General features: G+C 38.0%; 1 protein-coding gene across 6 annotated transcripts in view; it reads right to left on the reverse strand.

Moving 5' to 3' along the window:
- Positions 1-645: 645 nt before the first annotated feature.
- Positions 646-22,806, reverse strand: part of LOC113056261 (MKL/myocardin-like protein 2) — a 32,418-nt gene continuing 10,257 nt past the window's right edge. For 2 of the 6 annotated variants that reach the window (XM_026222890.1, XM_026222891.1), the window contains exons 2-15: positions 20,745-20,958; positions 15,052-15,117; positions 13,632-13,687; positions 13,298-13,373; positions 11,606-11,767; positions 11,101-11,501; positions 10,753-11,003; positions 10,087-10,255; positions 8,643-9,431; positions 8,435-8,557; positions 7,366-7,533; positions 7,157-7,273; positions 4,989-5,049; positions 646-4,497 (exon numbers count right to left, since the gene is read on the reverse strand). In XM_026222890.1, the coding sequence (XP_026078675.1) occupies positions 4,007-4,497; positions 4,989-5,049; positions 7,157-7,273; positions 7,366-7,533; positions 8,435-8,557; positions 8,643-9,431; positions 10,087-10,255; positions 10,753-11,003; positions 11,101-11,501; positions 11,606-11,767; positions 13,298-13,373; positions 13,632-13,687; positions 15,052-15,117; positions 20,745-20,880 (3,066 nt within the window). In that variant the 5' untranslated portion in view covers positions 20,881-20,958 and the 3' untranslated portion in view covers positions 646-4,006. Of the gene's footprint in view, positions 4,498-4,988; positions 5,050-7,156; positions 7,274-7,365; positions 7,534-8,434; positions 8,558-8,642; positions 9,432-10,086; positions 10,256-10,752; positions 11,004-11,100; positions 11,502-11,605; positions 11,768-13,297; positions 13,374-13,631; positions 13,688-15,051; positions 15,118-16,724; positions 17,397-20,744; positions 20,959-22,806 lie in introns of those variants that run through there. The other 4 variants (XM_026222894.1, XM_026222892.1, XM_026222889.1 and 1 more) reach the window with 4 other exon arrangements.

Below are 22,806 nucleotides of genomic sequence, written 5' to 3' on the forward strand. Positions count from 1 at the left end.
CACATGATGGCATATATATACTTTTATCTTTAAAACTATTCACAAAATAGAGATCATGGATGCGCCAAACATGTATAAAAATATGTATTACATCCATTAAAATATATACACAATGTGCAAAACATATGGCATACAAATGATTGATCAACCGCTTTGGAGCACGTTGAAAGGCGGCAGTAAATATCGCCCAGTGTCGTCACCACTGATACATAATATACATCAATGTGTGGAAAAAAGCTAGATGAGTCCAGCAGATGTTGCTGAAAATACGGAGCTAGGATTCCTAAATCTCTAAATGATGCTCAACACAAGCTGAACTTCGACATCCTAAATGGAAAAAAACGCAAGCCACTTTCTAGAGCTCAGCCAGGACAGGTGTCCATGCAAATAGACGATGTAAAACTAAAATGATGCTCTGATATCTATCTTCTGCATATACTGTATACAATACAGCACTGTATATAAAACACAAGTTATTGCTTTACTCACCAACTGCGCAATGAAACAACAAACTTATATAGACTCTTTTCATCTAGTCATCTAAATTCAATGGAGAATTCAATGGTTGTCCAACAGAAAAATCCTCAATCATCTACAATACCGTTCAAAAATTAAGGGTACGATTTATTTTATTGTTTTTGAAAGTCTCTTATTCTCACGAAAGCTGCATTTGTTTAAGAAAAAATACAGTACTAAAGCAACTGTATGTAGTTTTGTGACTTTGTAGTGTTCTTTAGTACACGTGAATTTGTTGCTGCCGCAAAGCAATCTGCCCTTTTCAAAGCTTTTCGGACTGACTTACCGAACTTCCAAACTCCCAGAACGAACATTCAGGGGGCATGGGACTGAAGCCATCGTCTTATTAGATATCATTATACAATTAAAAAATAGTTTTCAAGACCTTACATACAGCTGCTTTAAAATAACTTGTTTCTATTAAATAATACAGTTGAAAATGATTTATTCCTGTGAAGATTTTTTACTCCATTACTCCAGTCATCGTCAAATTATCCTTGAAATAATTCTAATATGCTGATTTGGTGCCCAAGAAACATTATCAATACTGATATCTTTGTGGAAGAAATATGAAAAGAACTTAATTTATTTGAAATATAAATATTTTGTAACAAATGTATTTACTATTACTTTAAATCAAGTTAAGGTGCCCTTGCTGTATAAAAGTATGAATTTCTTAGGAGGAAAAACACCTACTGACCCCGAATTTCTGAACAGTACTGTATGTATCTACATGAAGCGGCATAGTACAATATTTGGGCTCTTTGTTTATAAGTTTTAATGCCACAAAAGGCCTTAATAACATCACATGACAGAAACCTAGCCACGTCAGTTTGTATCATATTCTTTCTCCTCCACTTGCTTTTCAGAGTAATAGTTTATTAAAACATTGCACGAGCAATGCCAAAAACTGCTCTGAACAGTCCGACACGTGCATTATTCCTTACTGGACTAAATTTGCCCCCAAACTGAAAGATTATACTAGTTAGGACTAGTATTTGGAATTTTGTTCTTCCCTGGAGAGGCCAAAATTTGTACAGTATGCAGAGTGGACATTACAAACAAAGCCTTAAAAACAGAGCCGATGAGCATTGTTAATCGTTCGTTTAGTAAGCAGACGACACACGTAACACTGAAGCACAAAAAGCTGATAAAAGTTCTCTTTTATAAAAGCGCATCTGTAAAGACGCTTTGACGTTGTGCGGTTTGATCTAACGGTGATGAGCAGTTCATCACTGCAGCAGGAAAGTGCTGTACATCTTGTACTTGTACAAATAATGTGTCCCTTCAGAACAAACTGATAATCTGAAAGATGTTAGTTCAAAGCCAGTGGACGCGTATTGCCTCGCTGAATGGAAAGGTACATAAACAATCCATTAAGTGGTTGACAACATTAAATCATGAAAGAAAAGCACAGATAAAATCAGAATAAAAAAACACCAAGAGGATGTTTTTCTAGAAGAAATCATTAAATATGAAATTTTTTCACATGCTGCCAAGATATTTGCAAACATAAAATGTTGTTCATTTAAACATTTGGACGGTCTGTAGCAATTTCGAACAGTTCAACTTGAACAAAGACAGTAAAACAGAGACGCTCAGCCGTACAAACACATGCACCCAACATGCAAATATTTAGTATAGGAACCTTAAAAAACAGGCCTGTTAAAAAATTCTGAACAACAAAAGCAGACAAATTTGGATCAATTTGTTCTCGGATTCCCTCAACAAACAAATTATTAAGCTGCAAGTGACATTTAACATGGAGTAAAGTCATCAGTTACCACTTCAGCTGTCGGCTTCACTTCTAAAACTCCAGAGAGCTTTGCATTTTCAAAACTCCATTTACAGGAGGAATAACCAGTACAAAGATGCCCCGTGTTCATACATAATATATATAGTGCTGCTAGAGATCACTGTTTTTAGTGTCGACTGTCACTTCGGATGGCTTCATTTACATGATCGCTTTGCAATAGCTGCATCTCTAATGGAAATTTGTTCCATGGCATCAAAAATACATATATCAGTCAGAACTCAAAATATAGGAACCACTACAAGAACCGAACTGAGAAAAACATTGAAAAAAAAAAAATTGGAACTTTTTTTACAGTATGATGCACCTAAAGTCAGTTGAGTCAAACACACAACGTTCCACTGAAGTGATGAAAAATAAAATCACACACAGACACACAGATTCACAAACAATTCACAAAGACGAGGGGTCGGACATCCAACAAGTCAGACAAAATTCTTTTTTCTTTTTTCTATTCTTTATATATATATATAAAGGGCTGAAATTGAGATGGCTGATTAACTGAAACAAAATTTCCATGTGTCCAGGATTTAAAAAAAAAAGTCTGCAATTCTCAGATCCCAATCAAACCAAATGCTCTTTGCAACCTCATCCAAATTAGTTTTTCATGTTTACAGAAAATCTGCAATTGAAGCCACTTTATAAAACCTGAATGCATTCCTCTGGTCAGCAGCCAGTCGTCTCAAACTATACTACCGTTTGGAAGTTTAGGGTCTGTAAGATTTTTGGGGGGTTTTGTTTTTGGAAAGAATTTGAATGCTCACTAGGATGCATTCGATCAAAGTATAGTAAAAACTATAAAACTGTAAAATATTTCTATAATATAAAATAACTGTTTCCTAGTTTAATATAATCAAAAATGTCATGTACTCCTGTGATGACAAACCTGAATTTTCAGCAGCCAACAGTCCAGAGAAATTTTTCATGTTCATTTTTTCTGATACATATTTTGTAACATTATAAATGTCTTTAATGTCACTTTCCTGAACAGCAAAAATTAATTTCTGTTTTAAAAAATCTTACTGATCCCAAACTTTTGAATGGTAGTATATTTGCCAGCAAATCTCGCAGAAAACAGGATATTGCTGCAGTCAGCGGTGGAAAAGGGGATTCTGGGAAATGTGGCTTAGCTGCCAGGTTGAATCTGACATTCTCATCCTCCACACAGACACTCATGATTACGTACTGGAGCACTAATGGCGTCATTATTTGGCAAACATACTGAATTCTACTGTGATGCCACATCGTCTGGAACTGACAGCTTACCCTTCCTTAAAATTAGCAGTGAGGATATTTAGAGACTCACTGCAACCAATCTGAAGTCAATGGCACATGAATGAAAAAGCCAAAATAGCAATACAGCAGAATTCCATCTGCCCAAAAGCAACTCCCTCTCAGAATGGCACAGCAAAGAGAGCACATTCAGCACCTAGCCAGCATTCCCCACAAGGCTTGTGTGCCTTTTCTGATCAAACAGGAGCAATAATGTGAAAGAGAACAGATGGTGATTAGAACCAGCATAAGTGAAGTGTACAGCTGAGCTGGAGTCTAGTCACATAAAGCTGCCAGACGTGAACCGCCGCCACAATGACAATCCCTTCTTCCCCTACTGTACGCCCCACAGACACACGACTTGTTGTGCGAGTGAAAGTATAACCGTGTTTGAAGCGATTCCTCTCAGTCCCAGTGCAGCTGCAGGTCATGAGTGTCCAGGAATTCTGAGGTGATGCCCAATGGATTGAGTCCACCAATGGGCCCAGGCATTGTGAGGTCCAGCCACTCCATGTTGTCCAGGCCAGTGTCTTGGAGACTAAAGGACAGGGAAGAGGAAGGTGCAGGTGGGTCGCTGAATCCCAACTCAGACGTGTCCATAGGGGAGTTTGGCTGCTCCAGCATTTGGTTTTGCAGCTCCTCCAGCAGGCTCAAAGTCCTCTGCTCTGGCTCTGCGTCCCCCACCAGTGTGCCCTCCAGCAGAGCCTCCAACTGGTTGTCAGAGTCCAGGGAGGCCAGGCTGGGCATGGGCTCCAACATCAGCTCCGGCGGGGGTGCCATCTGCACCTGGGCAGGTGGTCGGGACAGGGCGGTGTTGATAGGCAGGGTGGTTATGCTGGCCGTAACGGGCATCATCTTAGGTATAGATGGGTCCTGTTGACTAAAGGGAGTGATCTCTGCAGAAAACAAAATAAAAGAGGTAGCACAAGAAATTAAAAGGTTGAAAAAAAAAAAAGAAGTTTAATAGATAATCAAACTACACAAAAAGTTTAGGGTAAGGGATTTTTTTTTTTTATGCAGCCATTACTCCAGTCTTCAGTCTGACATCATTCTAATACGTTTATTAAGAAACGAATTCTGTTATTCCAAGTTTCTTGAACACCAAATTCAATAAACATGAATAACAGTATAACATTCTTTCAAAAAGAAAATCTTACTGACACCAAACTTTTGAACGGTAGTATTTGTCACTGAATTTTGCAGACACCAGGCTGTTACTTCAATCAGCGCTGGAAAAGGGGCTTCTGGGAAATGTAGCCAGGATGAGTCTGACATTCTCAGCCTCCACACAGACAATTGTTAAAATAGACATCTGTATCTGGAGTTATAGTTTGAGTTGACAAATGAACCTGATCTATTGCAGTCTGCAACAAAATGACAAACTCACCTCCACTTTCTATTAAAATGTCAAAGAGATCATCCATCTGTTGACTCGTTGCTGTGGGAATCTGCAGAATGACAAAAAATGTAAATGACTTTTCAGTTCAAGGTAACGGAAACGTACAGTTAGCGCACATTCTTAAGCATTGTGGTTTAAAAACAGGTCATCTTAAGGCGTTGAAAAGCAATAAGCAGCAAAATAGAACTCATTCCGCAATACTGTATGCACGTGCTGTTGGTGACTGTTTCCGAGCGCTGTCGGAGAAATGCACACACATGAAGATGGTACTCATAGAGGATGGGAGTACTGATCGGATTTATTTTGCACCTTTATAAGCCTTTGACATAATTTGCAAGTATCCTCATAAACAAAGTAATTTTGGGCTTACATGAAATGTTAAACAGTATTTTGGACCCGGGAAGCTCTTAAAGTGACAGCAGTCATTCATTTATTTGTTCTACTGTAGCATAAATAACTATAGTGTAGTGTAAATAACTACCATATTTTTCGGACTATAAGTCGCACCTGAGTATAAGTCGCATCAGTCCAAAAATACGTCACGATGAGGAAAAAAACATATATAAGTCGCACTGGACTATAAGTCGCATTTATTTAGCACCAAGAACCAAGAGAAAACATTACCGTCTACAGCCGCGAGAGGGCTGGAGACGGTAATGTTTTCTATTGGTTCATTTCTCTTGGTTCATTTCTCTCGATTCATGTCAAATTAATTTTTATAAATAAATTGCACCTGACTATAAGTCGCAGGACCAGCCAAACTATGAAAAAAAGTGCGACTTATAGTCCGGAAAATATGGTATATAATTATATATATTGTTACCGTGATGTAAAATGACTCATATCGTGATTTACGATTTTGGCCATACTGCCCACCTCTAGTTCAAGGACAGCACAGAAGAAAGGGCAATCAAGAAGCAGCAATAATTACAGTCAGTTAAATTCTAACTTAAATAACTACAGTCATCGCAGCAATAAACAATGGACAAGGGCTACCTCTAGTTAACTGCAAACAAAGAGTCTTAAAGGTAGAGTTCTTTAGAGTAAACAAAGTTTCACACAAAATAGTGATACAGAATGCAGATTTTTTTTAGTGATAGGTGACAGAGTGCATTTATTGTATATTGAAATCCATCAAGTACTTAATTTTTCATTTTCACTGGGGCATTGGTATACAGATATATTTTGTTTTTGTACTTATGTACTATGTAAGTATGTAATAACTTCAGTCATCATATGGCATCAGAGAACTTGGAATACATTCAGTCCATCATAAGCGTTCCAATTAATTTTTGTTTTATTTTCCTAATGTTTTGAGAGGTTACCTTTATGTATTGTTACTGCAAAATACTGTTACCAAAATAAAATAAAATAAAAAATGTTTTACTAGTTTAACCACAGCCATCTTTGTGGTTTAGGTCCAGAGATAAACCAACATGAAAAAAATTTTTTTTTATATAGTTCTTTTTTTTCTTTTTTTTGCAAATTCTCACTTCTCTAGGTACCCCCTATAAAAGGTTTTCGATTGCATATTGACCCTAAAAGTAGAATTTTCGAGCAATGTTCAAAGTCTAAGGAACAGGAATAATACCAATAGTGTAATCATTTAAAAAAAAAATAATAATAATAAAATTAACCCTTTGTCACGTACAATCACAACATTTTGATAAAAAACTAAAAAAAAACTAAAACATGATTTAACAGCATATTTCAACATATTTCAATTAAATGTCATTCAGTCATTGTGTAGGTAATTAAAGTTCTATTCTCTTCCTAGCTCACCAGCCACTTACTTTCAGAGAACTAGATGAATTAACGTTTTGTAAATCGGCCAGATACACTCTGATTCTCACTCTTGTTACAAATGGTCAAGCAACCTCTTGAGATGGACTGACCTGTTGTGCATGAGTCACATGGACTACTGCACATAATTGGTGCATTTTATTTTTTTTTCTGTTTTGGAGATTGGAAGTATAGCCCACCATCCCCATTCCATGAATGAAAAACAGAGGTTCTGACATTTCCTTTAGATCTCATTTTGTGTTTCACAGAACAAATAAAAGGATTGGAAAAACATTAGAAGTATGCTTCACCCACTATTCAACCCAGAACGTGTACGAGCATGCATGGATATATAGAAAGCAGAGAGACATCACCTCTGAGACGGCAGGATTCTGTAGGCTGCGGGTCTGTTTGACAGCCTCCTCATAACCGGGCGGCTCTCTGTTCTTGGGCGTCTGATTGAAAACTGGGGACTGCTGGATGAAGGAGGTCTGGGGATAAAAAAACTGAGTAAACACTCAACTCAAAACAGAACAGCAACACTAAAAACATCTAACAAAAAAAAAAAAGCAGGATTTGCTACCTTGTTTAGTGGCCCATTGATAAGGGATGATGGGATGGGGGATGTCAGAGGTGAGATCCTGTTATCTGGGGAGCTGCTGAGGAAGCACTGAGGTATCTCCAGGCCTGCTGGATTCTCATTGGTACCGTGTTGGAAACCCGACCTCTTGGTGGTGCCCACAGGCAGGGTCTGTGTAAAGAGTAAACCAATAGATCATGAGCATCCAGAAATACCCACTAGCATCCTAGAGAGCATATGCTAAACAGTCTGGATTGTGTTATGAGCTCTCTGCTTGGTATGAGAACAAGCCTCCTCAGGTCACACTGGCATGGGTCCATCAGGCACAGCTGTCAATGAAAACGTTATCAGCTCATCACAACCAATGAGCTCTAGTTACTCTAGTCATCCAGGACTCAGGCCAGGCTTGTTCACTATGCCAAAGTAATAGACATCTAGCTGGGAAACCATAGCATGGTCCCTTGCTGCCAGGACAGGCCAATTACAGTAGAGTGAAAGCCTAGAAAAAATGAGACCAGCAACTCCCATCCATCTCACTGATGAATGACTCTGCTGGACAGAAAAATCTAGATGACCCCGGAGCTCACAGATTATGTTCACTTGTTCTGATTGCTCCTGCTGGCACTGATCCTGTTCCTACTCAGATTCCAGTGTCATTCAATACTCTGCAAAAAAACTAAAACCTCTTTAGTGTGGATAAAAGTGATATATAAGCCAGGCCGATTAATAGTTTGACATTTAGTCGTCTTGAGCAGGGGCGGTGTTTCGGTATGGCAGAGTATGGCATAACTCTTTCTTGTCTGAATATCTTTTATAATGTATTTTATTCCTAAAATAGCCGAGCTAAATTTTCAGCAACCATTACTCCATGCTTCAGTGTCACATGATCCTTCAGAAATCCCTCTAACATGCTGATTTCGTGCTTAAGTTTCAATTCTTCGTATTATCAGTAAGTTACATAATTAAATATTATATAAAAACACATATAATCTTTTATATAATATTTATGCTATTATATTTGATCAATTATATAGTCTGCAGCAAATTATTTCCATTTGGTTAGAAGACTGACCTGAACTATGTTGTTGTGAGCTATAAGCAGCTGTTGTGATGTAAGACTCTCTGCTTTGGTGGGCTGTATTTGGGGGGTCTGAATTAGACCTTGCCCTGATGGAGAGACAGTCCGCAAAACTGGCTACAAAAAGACATCAAGATTACATTTAAGTAATGACACTAGTATATACTGTACCTAACACATACACACACAAGATTTTTGTTACCTGTAGTTTGACATTAGTGTTGGGTAGCTGGATAGTAGTGGCATTATTCGCCAGGGGCACTGGAAGAAGGATCTGAGTGCCCCCATGCGGAGTGGTTAGAAGAGTCTGGGGCTGCCCTATGACCTGTGGAACTCCTTGGTGGCTGATAATGAACTGATGGAGAGGAGCAGCTGTCACCTGGTTGGGATGGGCCTCCTCGAGCTTCACCAGCGTTGGCGTAGTGTGTGAACTCACTGTGCAGTTAGGAAGGACAGTGTTTTCTGTTTTGACAGAGGCCAACATGGTGGCTAGAGTGGAATTGTTGTTATTTTCTGCAGGTGGAATGACCTGTCCGCTCCTTTTCTCTACCTCTAACTGCATTTTCAGTTCCTCCACCAGCTTCTGCTCCTGCTCCAGTTTACGCAGAAGTTCCCTGATCTGTCGCTCCTTTTCATGTAGTCTTCGGTCCTGCTCCTCGGGAACAGGAGCTGCCTTTACTAAACTGCGGTGTTGGCCCTCTGCCTGTTCCTCTGTGGATGCGTCACCTTTGCTGTGAAGCTCTGAGGAGCCAGGAGACACAGGTGGGGTGGAGCTCAGATTTTCAGAGCGCTGTTGGATGGGCGATAGAGTTGTTGTGGTGCTGGACACCTCCATAGGTGTGCTACAGGGCTGTATGCTTGGTCCTGTGCAGTTTTTGGGTGTAGTAGTGACACTGTTTTCTTGGAAAGGCTTAAGCCGTTCAATAAGATCTATTTTTGTTCCTGACACTGGAAGACCACGTAATTTTAACTCCATTTTCAGCTCTGCCACCTGCCAAAATAAAGTCACTATTAGTTAAATATACCACCATATAAACTGCTAATAATTATCTAGATTCTATGACACTTAATGAATAAGATGCACATTTACTGGAGACAAACATTCTGAACTAAATTTTCCATAATGGAAAAGTCATATAAAGACTTTAAAAAGTTATGACCAGTACAGAAGAAAATAAATTAGATGACTAACTTTTTAAGACTAGTCTAAACAGTTTATGCAACCCAGTATGTATTAGATTGATCGAAAGTGACAAAGATATATATAATGTCAAAGATTTCCAATTTTAAATATATGCTTATATTGTGTTGAACGTTCTATTTATTAAAGTCCTGAAATCAATGTATCGTGATTTGCACAAAATTAAGATGTTTTCTGTTTCCAACACTGAAAACAATAAGAAATGTTTAGTGAGCATCAAGTCATATTATTTTACAATATGTTTTCTGAGGGATCCTGTGATACTGAAGACTGGATTAATAACTGCCGAAAATTCAGCTTTGCCATCACAGGATGTAAAATGCTATTTATTGCGTAATTATAAATATTATTGTTTTATTGAATTTTTAAATAAATGCAGAGTTGATGAAAATAAGAGACTTCTTTCTTTTCTTTTCTTTTGTGGAAAATAAGAATCTAGCAGTACCTTCATCTCCTCCAGATTGGCAGGTAGTGTCCCTGCCTTGCGGTTGGAAAGGGTGCTGTTGGGCCGCACAGGTGTTGCTGTGGGCAGAGACACTACAATTGAGGCAGGAAGGCTGCTTGCGCTGTTGATAGCCAATGTAGCACTGCTGTTTTGGCCTTCCAACACAGGCCTGGTGAGTAGGGAAGCAAATGGGAATAAAGGAGAGAAACAATACTTAACATCACAGAAGGAAAAATTGGTTCTGCTCACCCTTGTTCTCAATAAATAAACACCATTAAACAATGCTGAGTCAAAATAAATCTTCCACATGAGACAGAAAAGGAAGCAGAGTAATAACCTCATCGACTTCCTGCCATTAATGAAAATCACTAAACAGGATTTGCTATTGGAAAATAGGTAATGGTCCTGATGACCACTCACAACAATAATAGTGTTTTAAAACATTTTCCACCAAAAACCATTCATATGCAGTCATTATACTAATGGTTGACAAAATACGGCTAGCTTCAAAAGCAAAAGATGACCTTTGCCAAATTAGCCAAGACCAGGGCCAAATGGTTTGCATCCACCAAACCCAATGACAGGATTGGTAAAGCAGTACATACTGAAAACAACAGGGCCTAATACACAAATAACAAACACGCATATCTGGATCTCCTAGCTTACTTGAGAGGCGCAGGAAGGATAGTCTGGTAGTTATAGTGCTGCTGTTGCTGTTGGCTCAGGATCTGTAGCTGCAAAAAGAGCTGCTGCTGTTGTAGTAAACGAGCATATGAGGAGTCCATCGGGGCTTGGTTGAGTTCTTGTTTCTGGTCTGGGGGAATGTACTGATGATATTTTAACTTTTTCACACGTGGCTTGGCCTCCTTACTCTTCTTGCTGCGACTCTTGTCCCCAGGTAACTTGGGCTGACTTTGCTGTAAATTGAACAGAGATTACCCATTATGCATTACATCAAAATCAAAAAAAGATGATTTCATAATTTTTTTGTTGTTTCTTCAGTTCTTTACTGACCTTTACAAGGGTGGGTCCAGACTTCACAGGGGCCACGGTGACTAGCTGTGGCATGGGCGCTGGAGGGATAACTGATTGCTCATTGGCAGAAAAAGGCTTGAGGAAATCTGTTGAAGGGGTGGTCACTGCAGGGAAGTGCTGTGAAAAACCTGAATTAAAAAATTCTGTTTTTTTGGCACCATGTGCTCTTAGTGTTTCGTCCCTGAAGTGAAAAGGAGGTGGCAGGACTACCTGTAACAAGTTATTAGACAATGGTGAGGACTCTTCAATAGTCCGGACATCTCCCGGTGAGGCTACAGAACCCTGGGACTCCTGACTGGCTGGCTGCTCAGGTGAAAAAGCATCTCCACTGTCCTCATCTGCCAGTTCCTCTAGAGTTTTAGGGTACTGCATCTGACCATCTACCCAGTTAACATAAAGGACAATATATCAAACTTCAACTCAATATACTGTATGTTCCACATGCATGTTTATTGAAGACAATAATAATAGTTTGCATTTTCACCAATAATGGCCTCCTTTACGCTGGAGTCCACAGGCAGGATATTCTTCTCCACCAGCTCCATGGGGCCGGGGCGTTGAGCGATCTTCTCATTCAGGTCATCAGCCAATCGAGCTCTCTTCAATTTCAGCTGAGTGGCCTGCAGAGAAGGCTCCGCCACCGTCTCTGCCAACCCATATCCCATAACCCATGACAATCAGAAAAGCAATCATTTCAACCCACACCCCTCCTCAACCACCAAAGCAATCACACAGTGGTCCACTCAATCACAGAGGTAAATAAAGGAAAAGAACAGCATCTGGATGACTATTTTGAACATGTTTTTTCTTGCTTTTAATTAAGCTGTTCTGACTGATTTAGCTGATGCTGAACTAACTAACTTGAAGGCATAGTTTGGTAAAATTCATAGTTTTATAATGTACCAAGTTAAGTCCACCTCTATTTTTTTTTTTAGTGCTACTGAACATGTCTCTACTGTTGAATTTTCATCATCATGGCAAAATAACACATTTCTGAATATAAGTTATGTCATAAAAAGACTGTGTACAGCAATATAATGCCATGAAATGTCTATTAAATTATTAGTTCAACCAGAATGTGAATTGTCATCAATTACTCATCCATGAGACTTTTGTTTTAACATAATTAAAACCCGAGAGATTTCTGTCCATCCACGTATAAAGTCCATTCCACCAAAAATGTAACACATCAAAAAAAGTTCATAAAAATACATATGAATCAACCTGTTTTGTCCAAACAGGCTAGGCCTTTAACAGTAAAACTCTTGAGGTGTGTTAACTACTCAAGACATTGATCCGATGATTTATTTAAAGGGATTTGTCCTGTTTTTGTACTTAAATTGCTATTGTGAGTAGGACTATTTCTTCCGCATCTCACTTCTTTTGCTAGTACCAAAACATTGTTTTAAAGCTGGTAACAGAGGCTTTGGCCATTGATAGCATTCTAATGCAGTTATTAATGAAGTTATTAGAAAGAAAGTGAGAGCGACAGAGACACACAGAGATAAATAAATAAAGAGACAGAGCGAGCTTGTGTGAATTAGGCTAACGTACCTCTGTGCGTCTCTAAACACTCTTCTGCCGCAGCGTCTCTAAACAGCGCTGTTATTACCTCGCTAGTGAGAAATGTGATGTGTAGCCTATAAGTTGGTGCAATATGTAGGCTAACTGATAAAATTGTCAGGGCAGTGATGACAACACCTTTTTGTGCAAACTGCGTGACCGTTATTACTGTTAACTATGCGAAGTGATATGGAACTGTAATGCGGTCAAGAGAGCTGCCTGGAACTTCATTCGCCGTGCGTTTCCATGAAAATAATTGCACACCTCAGAACGTTCGTCAGCCAATTAGATTCAAGCATTCAACGGCCCTGTAGTGTAATAATATATATATATATATATATATATATATATATATATAACAGCATTAGCAGTAGCAGAGAGAACGTTTATTTACATATAAGTACAATGGATTATAAATCAGAATTAACTCAAAATCAAACTGAATCAATGGTTCTGTATTTGAAATCGAATCAGAAAATCTGTATTGATGGCCAGCTCTACTAAAAGATTTGAGAGCTACAGCTACAGCTTTGTTTAGAAACAGCAGATTCAGCAAAACTTTTCCCAGCAGGCAGATTAGCTGCCATTACATCTATTGTGAATGGAGAATTACCTTGTAAGATGTGCATGCGGACCAGCTCGGCCCTTTCTGGACGGCTGCGTATTTTGTGCTTTAGGAAATTTTCAGTCTACAAAGAGAAAAAGGATGCAGAGTTTTAGAAAACGGAATCCCTCTGTAATTCAGGGATCAGAAAGTAAACATTATAATGATCTCCCCTGTGCTTTGCAAATAGCAAAAACACATAAACAGAAGGCTTAAGCTATTGAATCAACTGAGAGGTTCACATGTGTCCCATTACAGAGAGCTGGAGAACCCTGAAGAGATTTCAGGGAGGATCAGAGAGCCCAGATGGCTGGGGCAAGTGTAGTAGGTCTGGGGCTCTTACCCTGGCTCTCTCAAGGCTGCGGATTTGTTCATGGAATGCTGCAGGGCTCTTCAGGGCTATAGTCACACACACACACACACAAAAAAAGCAGAGCATCAGTCTCATGAGGACAAAAAGTCATCACCCACACTTCAAACACACACAGCTCTTTCATCTCCTGCAGTCTTTCTAAAAGCTGTAGCGCCTGGTCTCACATATTACTCAGAGAGGTGATGGTGGGCCCACACAGAGATCAGCACACAGACTACATGGTGCCCTTCAAAACCAGACAGCTACCTCTTAATTCCAGCAGAATCTATGCCTGATATTACACTGAGCTATGAGACAGCGCGCAGTGTAATCTCATCAATCAGATTAGAGAAGGCCAGAGGGGAAAAAAACTATGTATGTTTATGTAAGTGTGACAGATCTCACACACTTCTCTGTGACTTGGTTGAACGGAAAAGTGGTTATGAGCAATAACAGGATGAGCAGTGGTGAGGAGAGAGGTGAGCGTTTTGGAAAGTCATTGGTCACCTTATGCCTGGTTGTTATTGTGAGAATAAACAACGGATTCAAAAGCAGATGTGGTACAGAAACCACAGCACCAACTGATTCCCTTTCTTAAATGCACAGTAAAACAGAAAGGTATTTACAAGGCAGCCTTAAGTGAGGGTTCCTTTTGTTTAGGGACATCGAAAATTAACACAGAGGATGTTACACTAGAGAAAGTTTCTTATGCTCGCCAAGTAGCATTTATTCTATTAAATAAAAATACAGCAAAAACAATAATAGTTTGAACTATTTAAAAATATTTTAAATAATTGTTTTATTTTAAAAGTTCTATTTTTAATACATTTTAAATTATAATTTATTCCTGTGGAAATCATTTTTGTGTATGTGTGTAAACTTTGTGTGTGGATCTGATGAATGTTCAAAAGAGCAGCTTTAATTTGACAGAATTTGCTTTTAACATTATAAATGTACTTGCTGCTAAACTAAAAAAAAATCTTAATAAAATGTTAACTTTTGAAATGTAGCACATGTTGATTGGGAGCAAGATCATTTTAAATAATGTGAAGTAACTTTTCACATTTACACAGAGGAATTATTATTCATTAAGTATGAGTTCGATATTCGTATAAAGTCATGCAAAGTCAACATAACATTTATTGCATATTCCTGGTCTTATTGCGCATATTGGATAGTTATGAAAAAAAAAAGATTTTGGATCCTGTATTTTGAGTCTCTCTTAATTTTTAACCCTTCCTATTCAGTCGGTAAAAAAAAGAAACATTGGATGCAAAACGGAATTTCAGGACTAAGACTAAAAACATGTTTATTTAAAATGAGCAGTTTTCATACAAGGGTAAATATGAATCATCCTCTTCCTCCTTTGCTGGTGCACACAGCAGTATTAGATGATGGAGGCTGTACTCACGTGGCATGATGCCCTGATCAACGAGCTGCTCGCGAGTGCGTCTCTGCTGTAGCCTCAGCTGGAGAACTGGTGAAGACAAGCAGAAGCAGCGTTATGTTCTTGACCAAACCTCTAGATCAGGCTTGTCAACATTACACACAGAACACAGTTTTTTATTGAACACACCTACACATACACAACAAAGGGAATCATACCTTTCGCACAATTGAAATCACACACAATTCCTCTCAAGCTTCACATAAGAGCCACCATTATAAAACAAAAACTAGACGTTCTTCCTGCAACCTAAACAACTGGCTCGAGAGACCCTTTTGAACCCTCTTGCTGTTTGGAAGACTTCCTGGGAAAATTCAAGACATTTTTCTTTGCCGTCTTGGCTGAGGTTCCTGGATTTACTTGGCTGATTATAAAAACAGTTTAAATTGGTCAGAAAGACAACATGATAATGTCGGACATTTATCAACAATCATGAGCTCTATTAGCTGAGAATGTATAAACGCATTATAGCAAGTTCAACACACAGCTGCATGTCACACATGCCAATATCTGCAGGAGGTGATTTGAAATCTTTTTAAAGAACTTGATCTTAAAGCTCAACTTGGCACTATTAACATTATTCACACACATTATAAGTATATTGATAAAATACTTACTGTAAGTCTGCCTGTGTCAAATGCATAAACATAAAATTAAGTTCTACACGCTTAAATACCGGAACAGAAAGGCTTAATCTCACAGAAAAACTTTTTTTTTTTTAGCCAGTATGAGTCAGTTTACTGTTAACAAGGTCAGCTGAGGTCGAGTAAACGAAACTCTGGAAGGTGCTGAGGACGCATGGTTGGTATTTTATTGTTTTCACTATGAATCGGTGTACTGTGTAGCTTAAGTGTGCAATTTCTGCTCCATTTGTGTATCTGAAGAGAACTGTAGGAACAATGAATAATAATTATAAATACTTTTGAAAGACTGGGAAAGTATTTCACACTGTAAAAAGGACAAACTTCAGCTCTGAGAAGAGAATGAATGTACCATAAAGAAGATAATAATAAATATAAAGTGTTTAAAAACAGAAACGGTTATTTCAAATTTACAATTACTTTAAATTATTATTTAAAGCAAATAATAGGCTAAATAAAAGCTGAAATCTTCCTCCTAATGCCATTTAGCCAGTATCTTAGTAGCTGCAGCATCACATCTAATGTTGTTTTGAGCATGGCACCATTAGTTTTAATTCTGTTCCATTCAGCAACTCAGCGACACATTTTATGTAAAACAACCCATAAGAAATGCATCCAATCAGACTCAGCTATGAAACCAGCCAAATTATACCTCATTAAGACCTATAAACTAACTAGATGGTTTTGAAAATAAGTATCTTTATACATCGATATCGTGCCAATCTTTCCCGTGTCTGTTGCTCAGATGGAGAGATGCCATTATTTGGAACAATCACTGACCTTCCTGTTGTGCATCTGATGGACAATCTCAACCATTTGCAGCAGATTACCTTGATTATCCACAGAATAATGCACATAACTCTCTCACGAAAAGCCAAACGATAGTAGCTTTCTTTGCTGTCATGCAAATTTCCATTAAACCTATGCTTGGTGAAAAAAGCTTCAGGTAGCCATTAAAAGCTGGCTGGACCTATATCCGCTCAGAATGATATCCACCTCTCAGAGTCGAGCAGCCAGCTGCAGAACCTGGTATGAAGTTTCCCCTGCATATGTTGTGAGTCTCCAGTCCTAAGCAGGCCATGCTGTCTGGCCGTCCAGCCGTAAGCACAGAGTATCTCAATGTGGGCTCCTGACAGCACCAGAGGTTTGTTAAAAAAGCACAAGGACCTTGTTCTTCGGGGCTCTCCATTCACTGTTAGCAGCTCCAGTGAAACTGGGACTCCCACAGAGGAGACAACATCTCTGCTCCACCAGCAGACAGAGCGAGGAGGGAGCAGAAAGACCAGACCGCTCATTGTTAACCCCTCCCAGCCACTGGAAGTTCACATTTACATCATTTATTATAGTTTAGAAGAACGATGAACTTTCTCTGAATGGATGAGTGGATCATGGGTGTTTTATTTTGGGGATCTGAGACTCAATTAAAACAATCCTCGTCTTCATCAACAAGGCAAACATCTTGTTTGACAGACAGCCAGAGAGTGAGTAACTGACACGGGCCATGCTCTGCCAAAGTGGTTTACATTTCCACTAGCTGTGACGGTGTGACCTCAGCATAGCTAGAAACCTAGAGGAGCAGTCTTCACAGAGCTGCGAGCCGCCGAATGCAGACAGCTCTGTCCTGTGACCTTTCACATGTCAATCAAAAGACTGCGCCCAAACTAAGAGACAAAGAAATGTCATGATTCTCTTCTCTTTTTCAGTGTGTGTACAGAATTAAAATGTGCTCTGTTCACCTGGAAACAGAGGCAAAACTAATCAGGATGTAATGTGAATTGTACTAGGCAGCTAACTCAGGAGCCAAAATTAAATAGCTGAATTTATGCTTTAGGCTGTGATTACAACCGGCCAAACAAATACCATTCCAGAACATGGGCAAATTTTAAATCTCACAATAAATTCACCAAAAATGGGCAAAGAAATCTGACCAATGGTGAACGTTAAGCCAAGAGGGACATCTAAATCAGATATCGCCAGCAATTTTGTTGAATGACAAACAACTTAGTACCTCTCTGTACTTTTTAGACCGTCTCAGAAGCCAGCTGTTTCTCACATCAGATGTGTCAAGTATAAACTATGCTTTTCTGATCTATCTGTTAACTTCTAGCATCTTCACCAGCTGACTGTTACATTCACATCATTGTCAAAAAATGCTTGACTATTTTGTCTACATTACTGGTTAAAAGTTTGGGCCAGCAAATACTGTTATTCAGCAATGATGTATTGAATTGATCAAAAGGGACAACATTTATTATTTTACATATTATCAATAAATGCTGCTCTTTTGAACCTTCTATTTATCAAAGAATCCTGAAAAATGTTTTTTTTTTTTTGAGCATCAAATCATCATATAAGAATGATTTCTAAAATATATTTTTTTTAATATACTAAAATAGAAAGGTTATTTTAAATTATAATAATATTTCACAATATGGTTGGTTTTACTGTTTACATCTTTTAAAAAAATTTAAAAATCCTACCGACCCCAAACTTTATAGTGTATTAAAACAAAAACAATAAACTGAAATTATAAAAGTGAATGAATTTAGGTATTAACATTTTGATTTTTAAAGAGAATTAGGATTTAAACTTTATATGAGTGTTAGATGATGGCAACGGTAATCTAAAAGTGAAAATCATCATGCACAATGAAATACCCAATATCAGCAACATGTGCAGAACAAAACTGGCAAATAGGCTACCGGTTCATAAAATTATAATAAGAGCACGACTGTAAAAGAATAGGCCATGTTTCAGCACATTCCACATGTTATGGAAAGAATGTTTCCACGGAGTTATATCTTAAGTTTTAACCTTTTATATATATATATATATATATATATATATATATATATATATGTGTGTGTGTGTGTGTGTGTGTGTGTGTGTGTGTGTGTGTATGAAAACTTTTCAAAATGTTATGTTTTTCCATTTATTTCTGCCCTTCGTAAGCAACAGAAAGAAGATACTTGTATGCTTCCCGGTACACAAATTAAGTACAATTTACCTTGATCTTCAAATTCCAAAAGTTTTCACCCCCCAGCTCTTAATGCATCTTGTTTCCTTCTGGAGCATCAGTGAATGTTTGAATCTTTTTTAATAGTTGTGTTTGAGTCCCTCAAATGTCCTCAGTGTGATAAGATGCATCTCAAAATCATACAGTCACTGCTGGAAAGGGTTCAAATATGCAAAGATGCTGGAAAACTGAAGAATCTGCAGGACCTTAAAGATTTTTCTGAAGAACGCTGCTCAGTTTAACTGTTCAGAACAAACAAGGGACTCATGCACAACCATCACAAAACAGAAAGACAGTCGAGGATCATCAGGTAACAGAACACAGTATTAAGAACCAAGGGTTCCCAAACTTTTGAGTGGGGTTATTTTAATAATTTCAGCAGTTTTTTTGTCTTGTGGACTAAATGTTAATATCTTTTATATACAATATCTTACTCAGGACAGTACTAAATAAAATATAACTTGCATTTAGTATGATCTCTCTTATTTTTTGAAAATTACTCACATTTTCACAGATTCTGCAAGGGGTGCCCAAACTTTCGAGCCCCACTGTATATATATATATATATATATATATATATATATATATATATATATATATATATATATATATATATATATATATATATGCGCTTTATTGTACTGGTGATCTTCAGCGCACGCAGCTGATTAATGACTAGGACTCTGTCATATACATAACATTATGATGAGAGCACTATTGTAAAAAAAAAATAGGGAATTCTTAGCGTTTAGCTGATGTTTTCAGCATGTTGTTACGATTATCAGAGCAGATCAGTCATTTTAAAACTTTCTGTGAGATGGAATTACACAATCTGTGTGAGTGACAGGGATTGACAGGGTTTGTACAGAAAATGCTAAATGAAATTCCAGGAATTTCAAGGACTTTTCAAGCACTACTTTTTGGGTTTTCAAGCACTAAAATCAGAGGTCTCACTTATCAAACAATATTGTTATTATCTTTCAAATTCTAATAAACTAATAAAACATAAATGGCACAAATAAAGTGCAGCAAAAAAGCATGCAATGACTGTGGCAACTTTATTATTTTAAAGGATATTATGGCAAAATTATTGCTTTCCTTAATTCAACAGTTTTACCACAAACACAAACTTATTCTAATATTGCGAGACCGCTTTTCACATCAAGGAGTAATACTGTAAGGTCTCGTGTGCTGCTAAAAGACACACTATTTCAGACATCCTGAATTGTTAATTTAGCATAAAAATATAGTTTTATTGAGGAAATGAAATCATATCTTCTCAAAAATATGGCTGTTTTCAAGTGTTTTCCAAGACTTAAATATCAAAAAGTAAAATCCAAGTACTTCAGACACTTTAAGCACCTTGTATGAACCCTGGATTGAGTGGTACGTCTTCTGCCACTCTCTCAAAATGAACAAATGGCCTCACATCCATAATATCAACGTTGAGTTTGCTAAAGTGTGTTTCTGAGAGTTGACAGACTTGTCACATGCACGTCATTGCAAGTCAAGCTAATTTCAAATACATTTTCTCTGAACGACAGTCTTTAATGCACTCTAAGCCAAAGCGCACAGCCACCTCTTGAGTGTTTGAGACTGAGTTATTAAATATTTGATTAAAATCGATTCCTTATTGTCCGGCTATTCCATTTTATTTATCCACGGCACATGCATCTTTATATGTAGCCTAAGTAACGATGCCAGATGACTTGCATTATTTTAATTGATTACATTTTTTTTTAAGGCAATAGATTTTTAGGCAACCCATTTTAAAGTCTCGTTTGTTTATGCATTAATGAACATGAACCAACAGATAGTAATTATTGTTGTTATTATTGAGTTAAAAGTGAAACTAGTGTACTTTAGCATTGCTGGTGTCATGCAATGAACCCTACCCCCACAGCAAACAGAACTTTACCGTGCCTCAAAAACCATGATATGATCCCAACCCTGGCATTTGTATATGGTTACACCTCTAAGCATCAGAGCAAGTGACATACCATTTTTGCGCTCGTTGAGGGGGGGCAGCCTCTGGCTGGGGTGCAGGGACAGTTCGCCCATCTCATGGATCACAACCTCACTCTGTGGGCTGGGCGCCAACAAACCCCCAATCCCGGCATCCCTCTGGTCCTCCATGTCTCCTCAGTGAGGAGTCAAGGGTTTCGCTGGGGATCAGCAGACGATATTGTCACAGGAAGCTTCTCACTTCAGTTTCTGCAAAAGACAAGGTCTGTTCAGATTCCGTTGAAGACAAATAAAGTAAACAGCAAAGGAATTTTGTCCGAAGCTGGCAGTCTGTGTATAAGCAATACTTGAAATCATTAGTGAAATGGGGAGTTTGGGAATGATGTAATAGGTCATGGATGTGGTAGGGTCTGCAATATCACTTTAGCCATGCAAAACCACAGGATGTACTGAATCTATGGCATGTACAGTTGATACATCTATCAAAGTGCTAACAAATAATAAAATCAGCCTTTCCACATACGGTGAATGAATAGCCGTTGTGTTTGCTGGCTTGTCATTACTCAACTTTACATCATCCCAGTGGTTTAGATGGGAAACCAATAAATATATAAACACAGCACTCACCATGGTGCTGTAAAATGCTAGAATACACTATGACCACATCAGCACAAACCACAATCATTCATTCCAACGAAACACTCGTCCATTCAAAACCTCCTGTCGCATGGGAACAGAGAGGCTCATTTCTCTGTTGCTAATTTTACAAATACAAATTTTAGTGGCAGATAAATTAAGCAACTGATCTCTATCAAAATGAAATATTTCAAAGTGGACAGTGATGTATTTTATTTAACTAACAAACTCTATTTTGCCAATGATGGATTTTGTTTCCTAACTTAAAACATTAAAACAAATAAAACATCACATTCTGCTTCCAAAAAAAAAAAAAAAATAGAAGAAAAAAAAAATAGAAAGATTTTTTCCCTCTTACTGTGGTTTTCAACCTCCTCTGAGCCCCCCCACATCCCGTCTTGCCCCCCAGAAAAAAAAAAGAAATTAAATGACTCTTTCAGCTGCTTGTAACATTGGATCCAACATTTCGAAGTAAAGAGAAGGTTTTTAAATGTGAATTCCAGCTGTTTGTACTTGGTTATCAATGACTCAGGCCATTTACACAAAAATAGTTGAGTACAGCATTGTGGGACATGCGGTCACTGACCTATTAAAGATCCCAAAGCATGTTTTGATATGGAGACGGACAGTATTGGAAAAAACCTTCATGGCCTGATATCACCTCAGCGTGAAGAAAACATTAGCAGCATCTACTTATTAATCAGTCTCTTATTATTTTATTTGTATTTATAATAATTAAATAATGTGCAAGAATTTTTTTTATATATATATATATATATATATATATAGTTATATCTAATAGGTCACACACTATATTTGCAGTGTGAGCACCAAACCAGACTGAAAAAATTACGTGCACCCTGTGTGCATATTTTTGTGTTTTGCTTGGTACAGAGAACCGTGGATTTTCACTGGTATCGGTACCGAATACTGAAGTTTTGGTACCGTGACAACACTATTCTCTAGTGTTTCGTATTAGAGTATACGGTTTGTACCTTAGCTTCAAACACTCATTTCTATCTTTGTCATATCCTAAGCATCCATGAGTAGTGGCCCAAACCAAGATCAACAATCAGGGATTTGAACAGAACGTACTGCAAACAAACACTCTTGTACAAACGCATGCAGCTACAAATACTACATAATGTGTTCTTACATAACACACCAGCAAATGTCATCTACTCATCCTCTTTATTTTTGAATTTCTAACATCACTATACGATCTTATGATTGATAGTCAACACAACACACTAATACACTAATTGTTTATGTTTCGAAGGGTAGTGTTGCCAACATTCAGCACACTGTGTGTGTGTGTGTAATGAAGTCTGCTATTAGTCCTTGATAGTCACTGCTGCTAGGATTCAGCAGCCTCCCACACAAATAAACTCAAGCTGCTCTGCCTCTCTCAGAAGAACACGGTTTAGTGATCACTCATTCAGGACGGGGTCAAATGTAAAC

This window comes from Carassius auratus, chromosome 37, assembly GCF_003368295.1.
Source record: "Carassius auratus strain Wakin chromosome 37, ASM336829v1, whole genome shotgun sequence".
NCBI classification, from domain to species: Eukaryota; Metazoa; Chordata; class Actinopteri; order Cypriniformes; family Cyprinidae; genus Carassius; species Carassius auratus.